At 32.3% G+C, this 21179-nt stretch overlaps 1 protein-coding gene across 1 annotated transcript; it reads left to right on the top strand.

The window, feature by feature from the left end:
- The first annotated feature begins 624 nt into the window (after positions 1–624).
- On the top strand, positions 625–19579 carry LOC139511719 (protein odr-4 homolog). Its single transcript, XM_071298752.1, has 12 exons — positions 625–888; positions 6791–6961; positions 7904–7999; positions 8698–8795; positions 10434–10470; positions 10930–11067; positions 11491–11667; positions 13935–14054; positions 15356–15437; positions 16277–16462; positions 17375–17461; positions 19476–19579. Exons 1-12 carry the CDS (start codon positions 793–795, stop codon positions 19550–19552), a joined length of 1365 nt encoding a protein of 454 aa, XP_071154853.1. The 5' UTR covers positions 625–792; the 3' UTR covers positions 19553–19579.
- Positions 19580–21179: the final 1600 nt, after the last annotated feature.

Here is a 21179-nt window from a genome sequence, read left to right as displayed (position 1 = left end):
ACCCATGTGAGTAGGCTATAGCAGTGTGACCTATATTGCATTAGAATCTAATAGGTTGGTAGACTATTTACAGTAGCCGCATTTAAATTCCGCCATTTCATCATCACTTCAATGATAGAATTATAAAAAAAAGATGTGGTATGATTGCCAATGAAACAGCTTTCCACATGAGACAAAAATGACACAGAAATTAACAACTATAGGTTAACGTACGGCCTTCAACAATGAACAAAGGCCATACTGCATAGTCAGCTATACAAGGTCCCGAAACGACAATGTAAAACAATTCAAACGAGACTCACCTAACGGCCTTATTTATACAAAACAATTAGTCGGTAAAACCATATGATCGAAAACAATGGACTAAGCAGGTTAAGAAAGTCAGGATAAAGAATTTCACTAGTCCCATTTGCTTGTGAAGGCGTATGAAGGTTTCACTGGTAGGATCTGGTAGAAGTTAACTTATAAAGATAGAAGGTAAAGCAATTTTTTTCGGTCTAATCAAGGATTTGTAGTACTATACAAATCCTTGGTCTAATAATGTATATATCGTTATGTAGTTAAAAAAACCAACTAAGTAGATGGAAGAATAGATTATTAGAACTCCAAAGACTAAACTTCTAGTTGTACCATTGAAGTACAAGTTTGAACAAAAAAGAATCTACTAACGGACAAAATTTTGGGTAACAGCCTCTGTTAACGAACAAGGAAATAGTGTAGCAAACAGTTGTCTCCCATTAAAAGTAATTTGTATTTCCGGTTACTAGAAAAAAGCAGACGCATCAGTTAAGGATGGGAAAGACCATTTTAGCGGACGAATCAATCCAGAGCTACATAACAGAACTTCTCAGTAAAGGACAGTGGCAACTTGGACTTATTATAGGACATGTAGGTTGTCATTCACCTGTCATTTCGTTAGCGGAGTCAGTACACATACCTATTTCAAAAATGAGAACAGCTGTTCATATATCCAGATATCAACGTATCTTAAGATTTCTCTGCAAGGATGTTGTTGCCAAGAATATACTTCAAATACTAAGTGACAGGTTAATGTACTGGTCACGTATCAGATACTATCAGGAATTTGTAGTTTTCTCTAATAATTTTTGACAGGAACCCGTAAGATCATATTCTTAGAACTTTAAAAGGGTTACCCAAAGATATTTGGCAGTGTCTGGGTGAGTGAGCGTTTCCGGAAGAGTAGTCAATTTGGCATTTGTAGGCTATGCATCACCACATTTGCTTTTATAAAAAAATGTATTTCGATTGGGAACAAAAAATTAAGAGGAATATACACAGAAATTATTGGATTTTGTGAATTCAGTTAAGAGAATGGCAAATGATTTTTTTAATTTGTATTCATTAGATTCACACTGAAGCTGGGAACAGTATATATCTAAAGGGAATTGAATCTGATAAGCTTTTCAGTTTGAAATTGATAAAATCTCAGACTTTACAAGACTTCACGAGATTTTATGGATATTGTAAGGGTCTGACTGAAAACTATTGAAACTGCTCAATGAATTAACAACCTAATTTCCAATCCTAGATAAATACAAGTTTTCCATAAAGTAAATAGATTTTGTAATATGAAATGACAAAAATAAGTGTGATTTATTTTATCATGTTTATGTAAAATGTTTTATAATGGTTTGTGAATGCAATTGACACCATTTTTGTAGAGCGTTGAAAAAGCGAGACATAGCGATCTTACATTCTGTCAGCGTCGACGGCTGTGGCCACAAATATTCACTCTGTGGTTAAAGTTTTTGAAATTTTAAAAATTTTCTTAAACTATACTGGATTTCTATATATATATATATATAGCTACCAAACTTGGACAGAAGCTTGTTTATGATCATAACATACGGACAGAAGCTTGTTTATGATCATAACATACATGTAGTATCCAGAAGTAAATTTTACAAAAATAAAATTCCATTTTTTCTGTACTTTACTTATAAATGGACTTAGTTTTTCTGCCAGAAATATTACATTCACTCTGGTGAAAGTTTTTAAAGTTTTAATAACTTTCTTAAACTATCCTGGGTTTGTACCAAACTTGGACAGAAGCTCGTTTATAATTATAAGATAGTATCCAGAAGTAAATTTTGTAAAAATAATATTCCATTTTTTCCGTATTTTACTTTTAAATTAACTTATATTTTCTGCCAGGAAACAATACATTCACTCTGTGGTTAAAGTTTTAAATTTTTTTTAAATAACTTTCTTATACTATTTGGATTTGTACCAAACTTGGACAGAAGCTGGTTTATGATCAGAAGCTAATATCAAGAGGGAAATTTTGTTAAAATATTGTACCTGTGTATCCATATTTTACTTATAAATGGACTTAGTTTTTCTTCCAGTTAACATTACATACAGTCTGCAGTTAAACTTTTTAAAACATTTATTAGATTCATAAACTATTCTGGATTTTTACCAAACTTGGACAGAAGCTTCTTGCAATCATGACAATCAAATGATAGTATCAAGAGGAATAATTGTATTGATTGTTTTCCTCATTTTTGTTGCGCCTGCGAATAACAGCAAAAGTAGGCGAGACACCGGGTTCTGCGGAACCCTTACAAATTTTTTTATTACTCCGTTCCCATTCTTTACATTTCTGCGATATAAATGGATGTGATTATAATTAATTTGAAGTGACAGATTACAAGTTCATTACCTGGGAATCACTAAAACTTTAATACATGTAGTTTGAATGAAATTTTATTGATATCTGAAATAATTATAAGTATAATACTAATAGCAAGGAAGTTTTAAACACATGTTAATTTCTGTATGTTTACTTATCCTGTCTCTATTGACTATGACCCAATGATGAAATTGGTTACAATTATGTAGTCCTGTCAAAATTTAAACTATTATTTGATATAAATGCACATTAATAGAATAAAGTTTTACTGAATTTGAAAAAAATCTATGTGTAAAAACAAATATTTGCAGCAGTTATAAAACCAAGCTGAAAAAAAACCACAACAATACTGGTATAACAGGGTACCATTCCAAACTAAAATAATCCTTTAAATTATTGTTTTTCGTGTTAAAATTTAGAAAATCAAAAATTCTGAGCTGTTCTTGTCTGTGGTACCATCTTGACAGTCGGAATAACACTTCAGGTTTTAAAGATAAAACATTGCCCTCACTAGAAGTTTTTTTTAGCTATGTGTGCGCTGTAGAAATGGAATGAATTTTCAGAAAGATTAAAAAATCTTTTAAAAACGAAGCATTTTAAATGTTTTTTTAATTGGAAGCACTGAGTTGATACTGATGATGGTGGAAAATTTCCCCAGAGGGTTTTATCATTTAAGTGCTCAGTACTTTGGCAATAACAAGATTTATATACACTTGTGTACTGTTGTATTATATTTTTATGAAAATACTTAAATTTTATTAAATCACATTTTTGTTGAGCCTGCAACTTTTATTGCAGAAAGCTCTACATAGGGATAGTAATCCGGCGGCTACGGCGGCGGGGTTAGCTACCTTCTTAAAAGCTTTATATTTTAGAAGGTGGAAGACCTGGATGCTTCATACTTTGTATATATATATATTGCATATAGATGCGTCATGTTACATAGTTTCCGTCAGTCACATGTCCAATGTCCTTGACCTCATTTTCATGGTTCAGTGACTGCTTGAAAAAAAAGTTAAGATATTTGTAATGTTAAATTCTCACTTGTTATAAGTAATAAGATAACTATATTTGGTATGTACGTAGCTTGCAAGGTCCTATAGCCTGTCAGACAGTTTTCACATGACCTCAACCTCATTTCATGGATCAGTGAACAAGGTTAAGTTTTGGTAGTCAAGTCCATATCTCAGATACTATAAGCAATAGGTCTAGTATATTCGGTGTATGGAATGATTGTAAGGTGTACATGTCTAGCGGGCAGATGTCATCTGACTAGACCTCATTTTATGGTTCAGTGGTTATACATGTAGTTAATTTTTTGTCGAGCCTGCAACTTTTATTGCAGAAAGCTCGACATGTGGATAGTGATCCTGGGGGCGGCTACGGCTGCTGCGGTGTTAGCTAACTTCTTAAAAGCTTTATATTTTAGAAGGTGGAAGACCTGGAGGCTTCATACTTTGTATATAGATGCCTCTTGTTACGAAGTTTCCGTCAGTCACATGTCCAATGTCCTTGACCTCATTTTCATGGTTCAGTGACCACATGAAAAAAAGTTCAGATTTTCTGTAATGTTGAATTCTCCCTTATTATAAGTAATAGGATAACTATATTTGGTATGTACGTATCTTGCAAGGTCCTCATGCCCGTTAGACAGTTTTCACTTGACCTCGACCTCATTTCATGGATCAGTGAACAAGGTTAAGTTTTGGTGGTCAAGTCCATATCTCAGATACAATAAGCAATAGGGCTAGTATATATAAGGTGTACATGTCCAACTGACAAGAGTTATCTATTTGCTAGACATGGTATCTGAGATATGGACTTGACCACCACTGAACCATGATCTATATGTCATCTGACTAGACCTCATTTTTATGGTTCAGTGGTTATAGTTAAGTTTTTGTCGAGCCTGCAACTTTTGTTGCAGAAAGCTCGACATAGGGATAGTGATCCGGCAGCGTGAGCTAACTTCTTAAAAGCTTTATATTTTAGAAGGTGGAAGACCTGGAGGCTTCATACTTTGTATATAGATGCCTCTTGTTACGAAGTTTCCGTCAGTCACATGTCCAATGTGCTTGACCTCATTTTCATGGTTCAGTGACCACTTGAAAAAAAAGTTCAAATTTTTTGTAATGTTGAATTCTCTCTTATTATTAGTAATAGGATAACTATATTTGATATGTGCATACCTTGCAAGGTCCTCAGGTCTGTCAGACAGTTTTCACTTGACCTCAACCTCATTTCATGGATCAGTGAACAAGGTTAAGTTTTGGGGGTCAAGTCCATATCTCAGATACTATAAGCAATAAGGCTAGTATATTTGATGTATGGAAGGACTGTAAGGTGTACATGTCCAACTGGCAGGTGTCATCTGACCTTGACCTCATTTTCATGGTTCATGTGGTATAGTTAATTTTTTGTGTTTTGGTCTCTTTTTCTCATACTATATGCAATAGGTCAACTGTATTTGTTGTTTGGGATGATTGTAAGGTGTACGTGTCTAGTGGGCAGATGTCATGGTTCAGTGGTCAAAGTTAAGTTTTTGAGTTTTGGTCTTTTTATCTAATACCTACTATATGCCATAGGTCAACTATATTTGGTGTATGGAAATATTTTATGATCTTTATGTAAGTCACGCAGGTTTTATTTGACTGTGACCTCATTTTCACAGTTCATTGCACAGTGTTAAGTTTTTGTGTTTTGGTCTATTTTTCTTAAACTATAAGTAATAGGTCAACTATATATGTTGTATAGAAGCATTGTTAGCTGTATATGTCTGCCTGGCATGGTTCATCTGACCTTGACCTCATTTTCAGGGTCCATTGGTCTTTGTTTAGTTATCTTGGTTAATGTTAAGTTTATGTGACAGTTGTAATAAAGCTTAGCTTTATACTTAGGCCTATCAACATAATATCAATGATTTAGTATAGAAGGCGATACATTTCAGCGTGTGCACTCTTGTTGTGTTTTGGTCTGTATTTCTCATACTTTAATTATGCAATAGGTCTACTAGTACTATATTTGTTGTATGGAATGATTGTAAGGTGTACATGTCTAGCGGACAGAGGTCATCTGACCTTTTATCCCTCTCATTTTCATGGTTCAGGGGTCAAAGTTAGGTTTTTGAGTTTTGGTCTATTTATCTACATGTAATACTACATGCCATAGGTCAACTATATTTGGTTTATGGAAATGTTTTATGATCTATATGTCAGTCGTGTAGGTTTTAATTGACCTTGACCTCATTTTAACGGTTCATTGCTCAGTGTTATGTTTTGGTCTGTTTTTCTTAAACTATAAGCAATAGGTCAACTATATTTGTTGTAAGGAAGAATTGTTAAAATTTCTGTCTGGCATGGTTCATCTGACCTTGACCTCATTTTCATGGTTCATTGGTCAATGTTTGTTATCTTGAATATCTTGGTTAATGTTAAGCTGTCATGTTGTAATAGAGCTTTATATTTAGGACTATCAACATAATATCAATGATTAGTAAAGAAGGTGAGACATTTCAGCATGTGCACTCTTGTCTTAATAGATATAGGAAGATGTGGTATGAGTGCCAATGAGACAACTCTCCATCCAAATAACAATTATAAAAGTAAACCATTATAGGTCAAAGTACGGCCTTCATTGAACATGGAGCCTTGGCTCACACCATACAACAAGCTATAAAGGGCCCCAAAATTGCTAATGTAAAAACATTCAAACAGGAAAACTAACAGTCTAATCTATATAAAAAAAAAACGAGAAACGTATAAATTACATAAACAATCGACAACACACTGTACATCAGATTCCTGATTTAGGACAGGTAAACATTTTAATGGTACCAAACCTTCTTCTTTTTCTGAAACAATAGTATAACATCACAACATACATGACATAGAAAAACGCACGATAAAATATCAATTGGAAGGCTTATACATATATTAACTCAATAAAAAAATGTCAGATAAGATCAATGATTTTTTTCTAAATGACCAGCGAGGCTGCTTGACAGTGTTGACAAAACCAGGACAAGTATGCCTGTCTGAGTGATATATACATGTAATTTTGCTTCCTTTTAAATTTTCAGTATTTACAATATTATTTATTTCTCTTGAAAAATAAGAATTGTTAATTTAATTTCAGTTTGCTCAACAGAAAGATTTTGCAGTACGTTTGATTTGTTCACCAGAACCAGTAGAAGATGAAGCTAGTGAAGAGGATGAAGAACCAAAAGAGAAAAAGATTAAGACACCACAAAAACCAGAAAATATGGCAGATAGTGATGAACGTTGGATAGCTACACATGCTCGCCAGGTTAGGACAAATGCAGATGTCTCAGTTAAGGTGGTACCCAACACTTTAACTAAAATTAATTTGGCTCGTTTAATTTTCTTAAAATTTTGTCAAAGTATTTACTTTGACCCTTTTACAAAAATATGAAAATTTCAAAAAATTTGAACCAACTGTTTTATCAGAAAAATTACACTGGTTATATAGCAGTTTGACAAACACTTATTTTGATCATTGAGAAGCTTGATATTCCCTTTACAACACAACGTAATTAAAACGTTTATCAGATTTTACAGAGTTATCTTCCTGTAGTGTAAGGTACCACCTTAATGTTGCGCTTCTGTTAATATAGACAATGCAATTCTCTATAGGACTATAGGAACTCCTTCTCACAGCTACAACTGAAACACTTTTACTGTGAAAAAATTATATCCTTTTTAAGTTTTATTTTTTTCAAGGTTAGTTAATCCAGCTTATTAACAGAAATACGTATTAAGTAAAACGAAGCATAAAAATCACAAGGCTTTAACTAAGATAAAGCCTTTATATGCCAATAGTTAAATACTTTTCAATTTTCAGGTTATATTTTCCTGAAAGTTTTAACCTGAATAGAGTTTAGGGGAGTACTGTATTCATTATAATTCATGGGATACCAATTTTCATGATTTTCATTGTTATACTGTCAGAGGTACATTGTATACCACAAATTTTTATGTTCCAGGAAGTACACATTTCATATAGGTGTGTATGCAGACTTGGAGGCTAAACCTCAAAAACAAAAAATAAACCTTTTCTTCAATCAACTAAATTCAATATCATGAAAATGAAGGAGTACATTTGGTATATTATTGCTAAAACTATGGGACACACATGGTTAAATCAAAGATAAATCATGGATTTGATAACTAATAACTTGAAAGTCATTGATGCTGGTAATTGAATGATTAATTGTATTATATTTAACAGGTAAACAGGATGCTACCAGGTGGTTTAGATGTGTTGGGTATTTTTGCATTAGCTCCACCAAATATGATGATATCAGCACAGACAAAATTACGACAGGTAACTTTATTGGTTTCTTCTAACTCTAGTACACCCTGCAAGTTTGGTTGGATAAAAAAAATCTGGTAACCACTATTGTCAGATTTTATAAGACTTTTTAGTCATTTGAATTCCAATTGTTTATCAATGATGTCAGTTTGAGTGTCTTATTAAAATTGAGTAGTTAAAAACTGCAGTCATTAAAATTCCAATTAAATTGCATTGATGTCAGTTTTATTGTACAACGGAAACTTAAGACGTAAAAGACTGCCCATAATTTTTTTTTATGTTGGCTTTATTGCAATGTTACTAGAATTAAAAAATACATGTAGAATGTTCAATTAAGCTGTAACTACCGGTATTGACAAAAGCTTAGAGAAAGTCGGTCAAACACAAAGTGGTACGAAAATATTAACCAGAAAATGCTGTGTAATATTGTTGCTAATATCTACATCATTTTGTAAATGGTGCATAGTCGTGTCATTGCCAATCATCTTCTTGTTTTATTTATAGCTTACTGGTACTATACATTTTATATGCTCATTCTTGAATGCAGTATGGTTAACTCTGTTGTCCACATCTTTGTCCTTTGGTTTTTATTTATCTCATTGTGAATCATACCACATCTTCTTAGTTTTACACTGAAATTTTCAAAATTATTTATCATGTTTTTTTTTCAGATTTACAGTTGTAATTAATATCTTTGATTTTGATTTTAGATTTTATACCTAATACATAAAAGTTTAAGCAAAGGTCAGACACAAACAAACAGTACAACAGAGAAGCATTTACTGCAGATATGTTCTACCACCAGAAAGTATCCTTTAACTGGAACACCTCAGATCTCACCTGGTTTTTGGTGGAGTTTGTGTTTAATTTTTTATGTTGTGTTTGGTACATTGTTGTTTGCCTTTCGTTTTTATTTTTGTTTTTTTTACCAGAGCGTAATCATTTTATTTTTAACATATGAGTTTGAATGTTTGTTTGAGTATCTTTCACCTCTCTTTTGAGTCATATGAGTGGTTTATTTTCTTATCAAAGTCAAGAGTCTTGTTTTTTGTCGACCCTGCAACTTTTGTTGCAGAAAGCTCGACATAGGGATAGTGATCCGGCGGCGTGAGCTAACTTCTTAAAAGCTTTATATTTTAGAAGGTGGAAGACCTGGATGCTTCATACTTTGTATATAGATGCCTCATGTTACGAAGTTTCCATCAGTCACATGTCCAATGTCCTTGACCTCATTTTCATGGTTCATTGACCGCAGGAAAAAAAAGTTCAGATTTTCTGTAATGTTGAATTTTCTCTTATTATAAGTAATAGGATAACTATATTTGGTATGTGCGTATCTTGCAAGGTCCTCATGCCTGTCAGACAGTTTTCACTTGACCTCGACCTCATTTCATGGATCAGTGAACAAGGTTAAGTTTTGGTGGTCAAGTCCATATCTCAGATAATATAAGCTAGTATATTCGGTGTATGAAAGGACTGTAAGGTGTACATGTCAAACTGGCAGGAGTTATCTATGTGCTAGACTGTGTATCTGAGATATGGACTTGACCACCACTGAACCATGATCTATATGTCAGGTTTTATTTGACTGTGACCTCATTTTCATGGTTCATTGCACAGTGTTAAGTTGTTGTGTTTTGGTCTACTTTTCATAAACTATAAGTAATAGGTCAACTATATTTGTTGTATGGAAGCATTGTTAGCTGTACATGTCTATCTGGCATGATTCATTGCTTATCCTCATTTTCATGGTTCATTGGTCTTTGTTTAGTTAAATGTATTTTGGTTAATGTTAAGTTTATGTAACAGTTGTAATAAAGCTTTATACTTAGGACTATCAACATAATATCAATGATTATTAAAGAAGGCAAACCATTTCAGCATGTGCACTCTTGTCTGTCTTTTTTTGTTTTTTTGTTTTATGAAATGTTGGTGTTTTTTACAGATGATTTGTTTTCTAAGTTGAATTTAATATAAACAAGTCCTCTACGACCTTGAATTAGATATTGTAGAGATGTATTTCTCAATTAAGTGATACTGATTAAATTCATTAATGCATATTTTTTTCAATCTGCTTGACCACAGGACATGCTGCTTAAATGAATTCCCTGTTTAAAATATAAGATAATGTCTGTCCATTGTAATTTTATAAATAAAATCAATTGAAAGGATTGCAAATATTAAATATTTGAAATCAGATGGCAAATGCAAAGCTATTTACTTCCCTAAGCCATCTATTATAGATACATGTAGTTAGTAGATGTCTTTAAAATGATAATGGCTTTACTTCATTTTTGGAAGAAAGTTAGGATTGTTTGCACAATGTTACTTTTGAAAGAGGAAATAAATTAATTATGTAATATATATTTTCTTGTTGATATTGGAGGCAGACTGGAATGAAATAATTTACCAAATAATTGTTACTTTTCCTTAATTAAAAATTCAGAATTACCTGTAGATCAATAGATGTAGCAGACCAAAAGGTAAATGTTTTGAAACATTATTAGATTTTAATATCAAAATGACTAATTCACTAGCTATTAATTTTTTATTTGATGCATTTGCCTTCTTATGCAATTTTAGAATGTAGAGATATTACAGTTAAAAACCTTAACAGTAAAAAATTCTGATTTCATGGTTTTGTCAAATTCTGTATATAGATTTTAAATTCATTGCTCGCAGATACTGACAAAATCCATAAACATTGGTACCCCATGAATGACAAATAATGAAATCCACTGTAAGTAACATAAGGCCCTGGTACGACCTTAAATTGGAGCAATATGTATACAATGTACTTGGAAACAAAGTATCATATTTCAATAAAGCTTAAAATATATTTGAAGATAATTCTCCTCAGAAAAGTGCATACAGTTGACTTTGTCCAACATGTGATACAAGAATTTCTGACATAATTTTATGGGCAATTCTTTTTATTTCAGAGTGCATTTAAACCAGCTGATTGGAAACCTCAATCAGGAAGTGAAAAATGGATCAAATTAAAAACAGATATAAATTTAGATCTCAAAATGAATGTTCCTGTTAAACAACAGAATCAGAATATGCTGAAACAAATACAGGTATGATATTAGGAAATGCATATACTGTAAACTCAGAAACTTTTTGCAACCATTTATTATTGCGATTTTGTCATTTTGCACTAAAATGCAATTTCATTTTTTCCTACAACCTGAGACAAGTTTGTGATTGTACAACATAAAAGCAAACCAAAAAAATCAGTTGAACAAGGCAAACATCTTCAGATCTATTCAAAGCACTAAAGAAACCTATACACAAAATACAGATCTGAGAGTACTCCCAGTTACTGAAAGCCACTTCAAATCCAATAACAACTAATAAAAAATCCTTTATCTTAGAGAATGTTAATTTTTAACAGCCCAATATGATGATATTGTTTGTAGTCAGTTGGAAAAGCTATTGAAAATAAGTATTACAATGTGTTTTATAACTAATTTTTACAAATTATCCTATTAAAATTTTAGCAAGGACTTGTGCCATATTGTGATAATATATGCAATGGAATCATAACAATTAATGGAGAAGTGAGAGATGTGACGGAGGTTTTAGACCAGTCAGCATCAGAATCTAAAAGAAGTAAAGGAAGAGACAAAGGACAGACATCACAACTCATTCATGACATTGATTTATATACACAACCAGTAAGTTTTGATAGCTGCCTTTTAATTGTTTTAAGGTGGTACCTAACACTACAGGGAGATAACTCTGTAAAATCAGCTAAACGTTTTGATTACATTGTGTTGTTAGGGGAATATTAAGCTTCTCAATGATCAAAATAAGTGTTTGTCAAACTGCTATATAACCAGTGTAATTTTTCTGATAAAACGGTTGGTTCAAAATTTTTGAAATATTTATATTTTTGTCAAAGAGTCAAAGTTAATACTTTGTCAAAATTTTAAGAAAATTAAACGAGCCAAATTAATTTTAGTTAAAGTGTTGGGTACCACCTTAAGTCAGCAATTTTTATCAATGTTCCAAAAATACTCCCAAGATATAACATAGATGAATGGTATTATAGGAGTTGTGCCAATATGACAAAATATCATCCGAGACCTAAAACAATCATCTTGTATATGACCTTTAACAGGAAGCAAAATCCCACACAATAAATTTAATAGATATAATTGATGTGGTATGAGTGCCAATGAAACAACTCTCCAAAGCTATAAGAGGCTATGGCATGACTAAAGATGAAATAATTGAAAAATAAAATCAACACCATCAACAATAATAAGAAATCAAGTCTGATCTTTGCTTAAAACAACATTAAAATAATATGTCAGACAACAACAAAGGACAACCACTGAATTAAAGGCTCCTGAGTCCTACCTTAGAACTGGCACATCATAAAATATTTTATTATATTAGTCAGGATTCTACTTCGTCAAAATTATCTCCTCATTACGCCAGTTCATTTTCACAATCGTAGAAATGGAAGCCATTGTAGGGATGACGCGCTGCCAATTTTGCTCTTGAAAACCGATAAATTTATCCACATAGCACCATTACGATCCTTATATGTCAGTTGTATTTTAAAAGACAAATGTATCTACTTGCTAATGAGCATCAGTTAATCATCTTGTCTGTAATGATTCAACTTAAAACCTATATTGTCTGATTGGTTGTCAGGTGGAATTTTCAAAAATTCTTAAACATTTGAAAAAATCTAATTAAATATTTCGTGGAAGTGCAGACTAAAAAATCACGAGTTGGTTGATCGTTATGGAATAACCGTTTCACAAATGATATCGGATATGTTCTTTACGTCGTAACTACAATCCCCTTCCCTTTCATGAATGTGACCTACCGAATTAGACTATTTACCGGATTTGTAATCACATGAGCAACACGACGGGTGCCACATGTGGAGCAGGATCTGCTAACCCTTCCGGAGCACCTGAGATCACCCCTAGTTTTTGGTGGGGTTCGTGTTGTTTATTCTTTAGTTTTTTATGTTGTGTCATGTGTACTATTTTTTTTCTGTTTGTCTTTTTCATTTTTAGCCATGGCGTTGTCAGTTTGTTTTAGATTTATGAGTTTGACTGTCCCTTTGGTATCTTTCGTCCCTCATTTATCACACACAAAAAATTAATTTTTTTTTCGAAGATATGCATTTTCATCATCCAACTTAAAAGACTGTTGTCAAGAACTTTTAGTAAAAAAATAGCTATTGGAACACACCTACTCTGTGTTTGTGATTCATTAGATAGGTATTTCACTTGACCCATATATTTCATCTTTTTGTACTGTGAATTTTTTATGTTATAAAGTCAACCTGTAGCTTTTATATAAAAAAATGATAGAAACTGAAGTGAGATCATATATCAAATACTCTTGCTTTGTACGTTTTAAAGACAAAATAAAAACCTCAATCACGCCCTAACATAAAAAGGTGCACTCGATTTTCTCTTTTCGATACAATTGTTACCTTTTTTTTTGGAATTTTTTCTCGAGTCACATAATGGAAGGGCAGACACGAAAATTACTAAACTAATAGATAGATATATTCTCCATCCGTGATAAAAAAAATTAAAAATTGGAGGTTATGCATTTTCTACATCCAACTTAACAGATACCCATGTCCTCGACTTGATATCTTATTGTTCTGCATTACTATGTAATAGATAAATTGAAAACTTATGTAAATGGTGTTTTTAAAATAAAACACTTTGTAATTGAAAAGGAAATTGTCGTTTCATTTGTTTCTATTAACTTTTAAAATTTTTGTTACTATAGTAAACATTACAATAAGCATTATCGCCTTTTCTAACAAAGAGCTTCGATTCTTTTGTTCTATTTCAACGGGGTTTCCGCCTATATTGAAAATCATCTTACAACATCAATGAGTTGATTCAGCTAAATATACAAAATTAAGGTGGGAGAAAATTTATTGCCTTTTTTTTAACAGATTTCCAAGGAGAAAAGGGAACCAGAAACCTATGATAGTGTTTGTAAACTGGTCATACAAGGAGTGACCCATGGTAGAGCATTTGTACATAGTAAAGCTCTAGTATCTGAAGCTAAACAAGTAAGTTTTGCGTACCATTGATTTTTATATTACATTTTTTTGTATATCAATTTTTATACGACCCCAAAAAAATTTTGGGATCGTATAATGGTATGTCGTCGTCGTCCAAATACACATTTGTTTCCGGATAATAACTTCAGTTTCAGTGAATAGATCTTTATGAAATTTTTTCAATACCACAAAAGGAAAGTTGGGATTGATTTTGGGGATGATGGTCCCAACCGTTTAGGAATTAGGGGCCTAATAGGAGCCCAAAACAAGCATTTTTCCAGTTTCAGGATAATAACTTGTGTACAAGTATTTCAATTGCTGTGAAATTATACCACAATGTTTAAAACCACAAGTAGGTTTGGATTCCTTTTTAGGGTTGTGGGGCCAAAGTTTAGAAATAAAGGGCCAAAAAGGGGCCAAAACAAGAATTTTTCTTGTTTCCAAACAATCATGACAATAACTTGTTTAAGTGTATGGATCTCTCTGAAATTGTACTTCAAGGTTCAATACTACAAAGGAAAGCATGCGATCGAGTTTAAGGGTTATTGCTCCAAGGGGGTTTCAAAAAGTTGGGGGGGGGGGGGGATATTTTGTTTACCATTTTTTTAAGGGATTCCTTTTTTTTTTTTTTTTTTTTTTCAAATTTCGAATTTTGAAAAGTTTAAGGAAGAAATCGTCATTTGCACAATATGGTGCAATAGATTTGTTAGACCTTTGACCACATTAATTTTGTGACAAAAACCTATATTATGTCGAAAATTTGATTACAATCCCAATTCAGACAGTATCAAGCTTGTATATTTTGACCAAATTTGCCCCAACTGTTCAGGGTTCACCCACTGTGTTTGTATGAAGCTACGCCCTGCGGAGCACCTGGTTTTCATATCTATCTGTGCATCTGTTAGTCCAGCAAATCAGTTTTCCACACATTTTTTCTTCATGCCTGAAGATTTTGACATTATAAAAAAAATACAAAAATGTATGCTTAAATTTGTGTTTAATCTAAATTGGTTCTATTAAAGATAATAACAAAAAAACAGTACCCACAGAATAAGAATAAAGATACAGTGTATGCAAGTTTGTATGCCTACAAGATAAGACATTGACGTAACATTTTTACTGGAATGGAAAGCATCAGCTGAATGGCATTTTTAACTACACCACACACATGTTAAATGAAAAAGGTTAAAATTCATACCATGAGAATTTGAATGCCTTGGTAAAATGATTTTTTTTTATGGATGTCAATGCTTCTACCTTTGATATATAAAGCCTGGATAATATGGTGTTATATGTGTTACATATTTCAGGCCATTACCACAGACATAATCAGAAGTATTCATGCTAGATGTGAGTTGTTGTGTGAAGATATAGAGGTCGTGGAAGAAGAAGGTAATTAAACAAACCAGAATGTTACCTGTCACTGACAGTTAAGCAAACGACAATCGATAAATCACAATGTTACCCATACTTTTATATGTAAAGATTTTTCACTTATCATAAAAATAAAAAGATGTGGTATATAGGCAAAGTGACACCTTTTAACCAGAGACAAAATAATGTAGTAGTTAGCAACTACAGGTCACTGTAAGTCTTTTAACAATGGGCAAAGCCTATGTCACATAGAAAGCTTTTAAAGGACCAGACAAAACAAACGGTTTAACAGTTCAAACCAGAAAACTAATGGCCTGTTTATGAACAAAACAATACATGATAAACAAATATGATGTACAGTATAAAATGACAACCACTGTTTTAATTATAAATAATGCAAAAAATATATAAGTTTTCTCTGTTGAAAACAGTTCCTTTCAGTATGTACCCTTCTGAAATACATAATATGTACTGGTACATGTACATTTTTAGCTCACATGGCCCAAAAGCCAAGTGAGTTTTTTTCATCACTTGGCGTCCCTCATCGTCATTAACTTTTACAAATATCTTCTCCTCTGTCAATGATCGAGCAACCCAAAAAAAACCAAAACCTAAAGAATTTTAGGGGATAACACAAGATAGTTAACAAAAGATGTGTGTCTGCAATATATATGTTAAACTCTAAATCACCAAGAGTCTTCTAAATTGTGAATAATAATTTTCAGAGACATTCAAAGGTCTTCCATCAACACAAGTTGACCAAATATAAAAAAAGAAAACATTTACCATATAATAAAAGGAGTAATCTGTTAAGAGGTAGAGGAAATAAATGTATTATATTCATTTTGAATTTTTAGGTATCAAGAAGGAGTTATATGACACACCAATCAGAGTATTTGGAAAATTACATGGATCAAGTCTTGACTTCTGTGATTATAAATTCCAAGATGAAAAATTAGAAGAAGTAACAGATAGAATAAAAGAACTTTTAGACATAACCATAGACCCTGATGATCTGGAACTAGACTGTGAACAGGTTCCTTGTAAGTTCAGCTTTATGTTGTGTATTCTATATAATTTTGTCACATAAAATCATATCACATCCTTTTGAAATGTCTATAAATCTATGTGTTAAATGCAAAACTTTTATTAGCAAACAATTTAATTTGCAACTATAAAATAAGAAGGTATGGTGTGATTGGCAATGAGACAGGTCTGTAAATAGACAAAATGATGCAGAAGTATGCAACTATAAGTTAACGTACTGCCTTAAACATTGATTAAAATGCACACCTCATAGCAAGCTCTAAAAGGCCTCAAAATGACAAATGCAACACAGTTCAAAAAAGAAAACTTATGCCATGTTTTATTTACAAAAGGATGAACCAAAACAGATATAGAATCAAGTGTCAAGTGAAACATAGAAAGGTATAAATGAGGATTCTGTTATGAAATTCCTAATGTACAATTGTTTTTAAATTACATAATGTGCTGAAGTTCCTTTTTAATCAACAGATTTCTTTATTTCTTTAAATTTGAAAACTCAAATATTAAAATCAAGCTGATCACTTTGCCAAATCTTATATAGTGTAGTAAATCTACAGTATAAAATATATAGTTCATTGTCCATATGAGTAAGTTTTCTATGCAATTAATGTACTTGCTTTATTGGATCTTTTATTTGTAAAAATCATCAAAGCACAACACATAATAATTTGTTTCTTATCCAAAACTGACATATTATTTTAGTGGACAGCATATCCTGGTCCCATCTCAATATTTGAGAATTGTCTAAAGAAACTAAAAAATATTTTTGCATGACTTACCATGTTTGAAGCAATGGAATGATGTATGTTGATTATTTATTCCCATTTCATACCCATTGAAATAGAAAGAGTCAATTACTAGTACTATGTCTTGTGATCACACACAAATTTATTATTTTATATTTCCAGGTGAAGAGGATTGGTCAAAAGATAAATCACTAGATCCAATTGATGACAGTAGTAATGGTGCTTCTAATACATCTAGGTTTAATATGTGTAAGTTTATAAATTTGGTTTATAGACCCAAAAAAATCAATTTCAAATGAAGTCCTGTACAATTCTCTTTAATTCATTCATCTTTATTGTCAATTTAGTCAGAATCCAAAGAAAATTAAACACTGTATATTCAAAAATATTTTATTATGTTTTTAGATTTGTGAAAAATGTGACTAGATAAGTTTTGCCCTCATGCATTTTAAAATCTGATAAGGTTGCTAGTATGCTAACAATTCTTGAAATCTCATTAATCATCTTCTAATTTTTGTTCATTGTCAGATAATAAATGCAACATTTGATTTTATAGGCCCCCATATGACCTTCAACAATGAGAAACAAAACACACCATATGATAGGCTATGAAAACCCGGACATGAAAAATGTGAAATGGTTTAAAAGAGAAAGCTAGCATTCTTATGTATAACAAAACAATTTACAAATGAAAATATGAATGTGAATCAACACCAACTACTGAACTACAGGCTCCTAACTAAGGACAAGTAAATAATCAACTTTAACTGAATCTCAATTTACATGTTATACAAGAACATAATTATCATGTACAAAAATATGTGATAACTTATAAATTTGTATTTCGATACTGCCTTGTTATGCATAAAACGGTAATTTGATTTTGAAATATGTAAAAAAAAAAAAAAAAATTGAAAAATAGATTCTCTGAACAGACTTATACATTATTTCCTATTTTCCTATTTTTAGCTCACCTGGCCCGAAGGGCCAAGTGAGCTTTTCTCATCACTTGGCGTCCGGCGTCCGTCGTCCGGCGTCGTCCGTCGTCGTTAACTTTTACAAAAATCTTCTCCTCTGAAACTACTGGGCCAAATTTAACCAAACTTGGCCACAATCATCATTGGGGTATCTAGTTTAAAAAATGTGTTCGGTTACCCGGCCAACCAACCAAGATGGCCGCCATGGCTGAAAATAGAACATAGGGGTCAAATGCAGTTTTTGGCTTATAACTCTGAAACTGAAGCATTTAGAGCAAATCTGACAGGGTTAAATTGTTTATTAAGTCAAGATCTATCTGCCGTAAAATTTTCAGACGAATCGGACAACCGGTTGTTGGGTTGCTGCCCCTGAATTGGCAATTTTAAGGAAATTTTGCCGTTATATGGTTATTATCTTGAATATTATTATAGATAGAGATAAACTGTAAACAGCAATAATGTTCAGCAAAGTAAGATCTACAAATAAGTCAACATGACCGAAATGGTCAGTTGACTCCTTTAGGAGTTATTGCCCTTTATAGTCAATTTTTAACCACTTTTCATATATATAAGTAATCTTTTACAAAAATCTTCTCCTCTGAAACTACTGGGCCAAATTAATCCAAACTTGGCCACAATCATCTTTGGGGTATCTAGTTTAAAAAATGTGTGGCGTGACCCGGTCAACCAACCAAGATGGCCGCCACTGCGGGGTAAAATGCAGTTTTTGGCATATAACTCAAAAACCAAAACATTTAGAGGAAATCTGACATGGAGTAAAAATGTTTATCAGGTCAAGATCTATCTGCCCTGAAATTTTCAGATGAATCGGTCAACCTGTTGTTGGGTTGCTGCCCCTGAATTGGTAATTTTGAGGAAATTTTGCTGTTTTTGGTTATTATCTTGAATATTATTATAGATAGAGATAAACTGTAAACAGCGATAATGTTCATCAAAGTAAGATCTACAAATAAGTCACATGACCTAAATGGTCAATTGACCCCTTAAGGAGTTATTGCCCTTTATAGTCAATTTTTAACAATTTTCATTAATTTGGTAAATTTATGTAAATTTTTACCAAATATTTTTCTCTGTTACTAATGGGCAAAGTTCATTATAGATATAATTGTAAGAAGCAAGAATGTTCAGTAAAGTAAGAACTTCAAACACATCACCATCACCAAAATACAATTTTGTCATGAATCCATTTGTGTCCTTTGTTTAATATGCACATAGACCAAGGTGAGCGACACAGGCTCTTTAGAGCCTCTAGTTTCTATTTTCAGTGACAGCGGTAGGAGGAGGGATAGCTGTTGTGGCAGCTGGACTGTCCTATATGTTATTTGGGGATTCACAGACATAAACTTTATTAAAACATAATATATTTTTATTTCATCTTTTGCAATTTATTCAACCAAACTCATGAAGGTTTTTACCTATTCAGTAATTACTCAGCATAAGAAGCTGACATTCCTTTATCAAACCATAAAGCTGTCAAAATGTCAAATACTGGACTTCATCAAACAGCCATTTGGTTTGACAAAATACATGTAAAAACAATAGGTTACGGAGGAGTTTCAGTCTGTTTATATATTGGGATTTGATTGGACAATTTAAATTAGCATACAATGTGGAACTTAACATTGAAATGAAGTTAATGTTTATTGTCCAATCAAATTCCAGTATATAGTTAACAGACTGAAACAGACTACCCTAAGCAAGTTGATCAATGGTTTGCCCTGCATGCTTTTATAGAAAAGCTGTATTTATAAAGAAAACATACACAAAATGGTTGATGTATAAGATTGATGTATTATCCTTTCCATTTGTGTATTGATTTTGATCAGACGCTTTCATTTTGTTATGAAAATATATGATTGATTGATTGATTGGCTTAATGCTACAGTCAATTCTATCTTGCTTTTTCGTGGTGGTCAGTTTTTAATGTTGGAGGAAGCTGAAGTACCTTGAGATAACCACCAACCTTAAAAATATAAGTCTGACGTGTCCAGTCATTCAGGCAATAAACATCTAGCACAGGCGAACATGCCAATATAGTCAAAATAATTGTATCTGTTCACAACATTATACAAAATGCAAACTAGCAATTAACTTTGTTTAACAATACATAAGCACCATAAATGGTTATATTGCTGTAGAAATATTAGTGTGCACACTGAATGTTTCACTTGCTTTACTTACTATGATTTTATTTGTGTTGAATTCTTAATATGAAGTTTCACTACAAGTACTTTGACACTAACCATTATCAATAATCTATAAAAATGAGGTCACTGTTAGATGAACCCTGCCAGAGACATGTTCACCGCACAATTATTCCATACACTATATTGCTTATAGTGACAGAAGCAGACATTACTTAAAAAATTGAACATTGACCACTAAACCATATATATGAAGTCACGGTCAGATGCACCCTGCTAGACAACGTCATTGAACATGTACACCATGCAATAATCTGTATACCAAATATAGCAGACCTTTTACACATAGTATCTGATAAAAAGACACTACATGAATCATGCAAAACTTTACATTGACTAATGACCCATGAAAATGAGGCATATGTGCAACTTACAATCTTTCCATACACCAAATATATTGGCCCTATTGTTATAGACTTATAGTATCTGATCGATGCATGAGAAGTAGATCAAACATGAAAAACTAAATATTGTCCAAGGAACTATGAAAAAATGTTGATGTCTGGACAGTCTGGTGAATCCTGCCAGACAAACATGTACATCTTTCACTCATTCTGTAGTGGCCCTGTTGTTCCTGAGAAACAACCCAAGCAACAAAAATCTTTGCATTGTTAAATGAACCATGACATTGAGGTCAATGTCAAATGAACCCAGCCAGACAGACGTTTATTTTACATTCACTTCATACAAAGTTAACATATTGCTTATATATCTGATAAACTTCTAATCCATACAAATGAGGTTAAGATTATATGAAACTGCCAG

The sequence above is a fragment of the Mytilus edulis genome, chromosome 2, assembly GCF_963676685.1.
Source record: "Mytilus edulis chromosome 2, xbMytEdul2.2, whole genome shotgun sequence".
NCBI classification, from domain to species: domain Eukaryota; kingdom Metazoa; phylum Mollusca; class Bivalvia; order Mytilida; family Mytilidae; genus Mytilus; species Mytilus edulis.
Note: the sequence above shows the minus strand (reverse complement) of the source record. Positions and strands in the feature narration are given on the sequence as shown.